General features: G+C 45.2%; 1 protein-coding gene across 1 annotated transcript; it reads left to right on the top strand.

The window, feature by feature from the left end:
• The first annotated feature begins 565 nt into the window (after positions 1-565).
• LOC148826649 (uncharacterized) lies at positions 566-1,846 on the top strand. The gene has a single exon (XM_088926362.1). It carries the CDS (start codon positions 647-649, stop codon positions 1,844-1,846), a length of 1,200 nt encoding a protein of 399 aa, XP_088782488.1. The 5' UTR covers positions 566-646.
• The last annotated feature ends 381 nt before the right edge of the window (positions 1,847-2,227 follow it).

The raw sequence follows: 2,227 nt of genomic DNA, 5'->3' as shown, positions 1-2,227 counted from the left end.
CACCTTCTTTAAACTCCTTCAAATCCAGACTCAAAACCTTCTTCTTTAGAATACCCTTTATTTAACTGTTCTTTCCCCTCTGCTGCTACTGTACTTACTACCACCATTTACTGTACTGTCTCCTCTAACTGTGTATTCTCATCGTACTTATATTGTGTATTTTTTAAAACTGGATGTTTTAAATCTTACAGAGCAGGACATGGAGCCCCATTTGATTGACCCTGCAGAGCAGCAGACTGATGTACCTGGTGAAGAGAACAGTACTGAATCACAGCACACTGAGAAGAGTCAGTACAGGAAGGAGCAACAGCAGCTCCTACAGGGCTTGATAATAATTAGGCCTTGTTCTGTTCAAGTGGAGAGACTATCATTGCAGAGTCTAAAAGAATCATATGATCCCTTAGTATCTGATGACTTTACACATAGGTTTAATAATCTGGTTACTGAGAAAATTGTTGAAAGTTTTAATGAACTGGAGACTATGTCTGTTCTTGGGCAAAGAGAGGAACAACTGAATGAACTGGATGGTTTTAGTTTCAGAGAGCTGGAGAAGGAGCCCCAGATGATTCACACTGCTGAGCAGCACACTGAAGGACACGGTGGAGAAAACACAGCTCAGTTTCAGCACACAGAGCAAGGCCATTCCATGGAGCATTTGCAGAATAAGAGACCCCAGCACGATCAGGGGATGAGGAAGAATCATTCAAGGCCTTGCTCAGATGGAGTGGACAAACTGATATTATGGCACAGGGAGAAGCAGCGTTTCTGTCAGTCTAGCATTTCAAAGCCCTATCAGCACCTTCACACAGGAGAGAGACCTTTCAGCTGTAGTCAGTGTGGGAAGAGTTTTAGTCACTCGCACCACTTAAAACGACATCAGCGCATTCACACAGGAGAGAGACCATTCAGCTGCAGTCAGTGTGGGAAGAGTTTTAGTCGGTCAGGTGACTTAAAAACCCACCAGCACATTCACACAGGAGAGAGACCATTCAGCTGCAGTCAGTGTGGGAAGAGTTTTAGTCGGTCAGGTGACTTAAAAACCCACCAGCACATTCACACAGGAGAGAGACCATTCAGCTGCAGTCAGTGTGGGAAGAGTTTTAATCATTCAAGTACCTTAAGAGCCCACCAACGGACTCACACAGGAGAGAGACCATTCAGCTGCAGCCAGTGTGGGAAGAGTTTTAATCATTCAAGTAACTTAAGAGCCCACCAGCGGACTCACACAGGAGAGAGACCATTCAGCTGCAGTCAGTGTGGGAGAAGTTTTAGTCTGAAAAGCCACTTACAATCACACCAACTTATTCACACAGGAGAGAGACCATTCAGCTGCAGTCAGTGTGGGAAGAGTTTTAGTCGGTCAAATAACTTAATAACCCACCAGCGCATTCACACAGGAGAGAGACCGTTCATCTGCAGTCAGTGTGGGAAGAGTTTTAGTCAGTCAAGTAGCTTAATAGCCCACCAGCGCATTCACACAGGAGAGAGACCATTCAGGTGCAGTCAGTGTGGGAAGAGTTTTAGTCTGAAAAGCCACTTACAATCACACCAGCGGATTCACACAGGAGAGAGACCATTCAGCTGCAGTCAGTGTGGGAAGCATTTTAGTCTGAAAAGCCACTTACAATCACACCAGCGCATTCACACAGGAGAGAGACCATTCAGGTGCAGTCAGTGTGGGAAGAGTTTTAGTCTGAAAAGCCACTTACAATCACACCAGCGGATTCACACAGGAGAGAGACCATTCAGCTGCAGTCAGTGTGGGAAGCATTTTAGTCTGAAAAGCCACTTACAATCACACCAGCACATTCACAGAGGAGAGAGAATGAGAATGTTTATTTTGTGAGATGTTTTCTTTAAAATAAAGTTTGTTATTTAAAAAAAATCTCACCAGTGAGAAAGTTATAGACACTGGTTTTAAACACACATACTGACTTCATACAAGTCACCACACTGACCTGACAACTGTTTCATGTCCATTTCTTCTTTTATTTCTGCAATGACTTCACAGGGAAGCGTGTGTCCAACACGATCTGTCGGACCCTGATCTCCTCCTGCTCCCGACTCCTTCTCCCACAGCTGGAATCTCCACTTCAGGCTCTCGTTTTCCTTCTTCAGCTGCGCCATTTCACTCCCGACACTGTCCTCCACACACCGTGTGATTTTAAACACGGCCCATCTCACCAGGATCTGGGAGACGCTGCGGAGTTTGTCTTGAAACTCGTTC

Source organism: Atractosteus spatula, chromosome 10 (genome assembly GCF_055471065.1).
Source record: "Atractosteus spatula isolate fAtrSpa1 chromosome 10, fAtrSpa1.hap1, whole genome shotgun sequence".
In the NCBI taxonomy this organism is placed as follows: domain Eukaryota; kingdom Metazoa; phylum Chordata; class Actinopteri; order Semionotiformes; family Lepisosteidae; genus Atractosteus; species Atractosteus spatula.
This window is presented reverse-complemented; position numbering and strand designations above follow the sequence as displayed.

Coding starts and splice junctions, on each gene's coding strand:
- LOC148826649 (XM_088926362.1), top strand. CDS start 647: ATGGAGCATTTGCAGAATAAGAGACCCCAGCACGATCAGGGGATGAGG.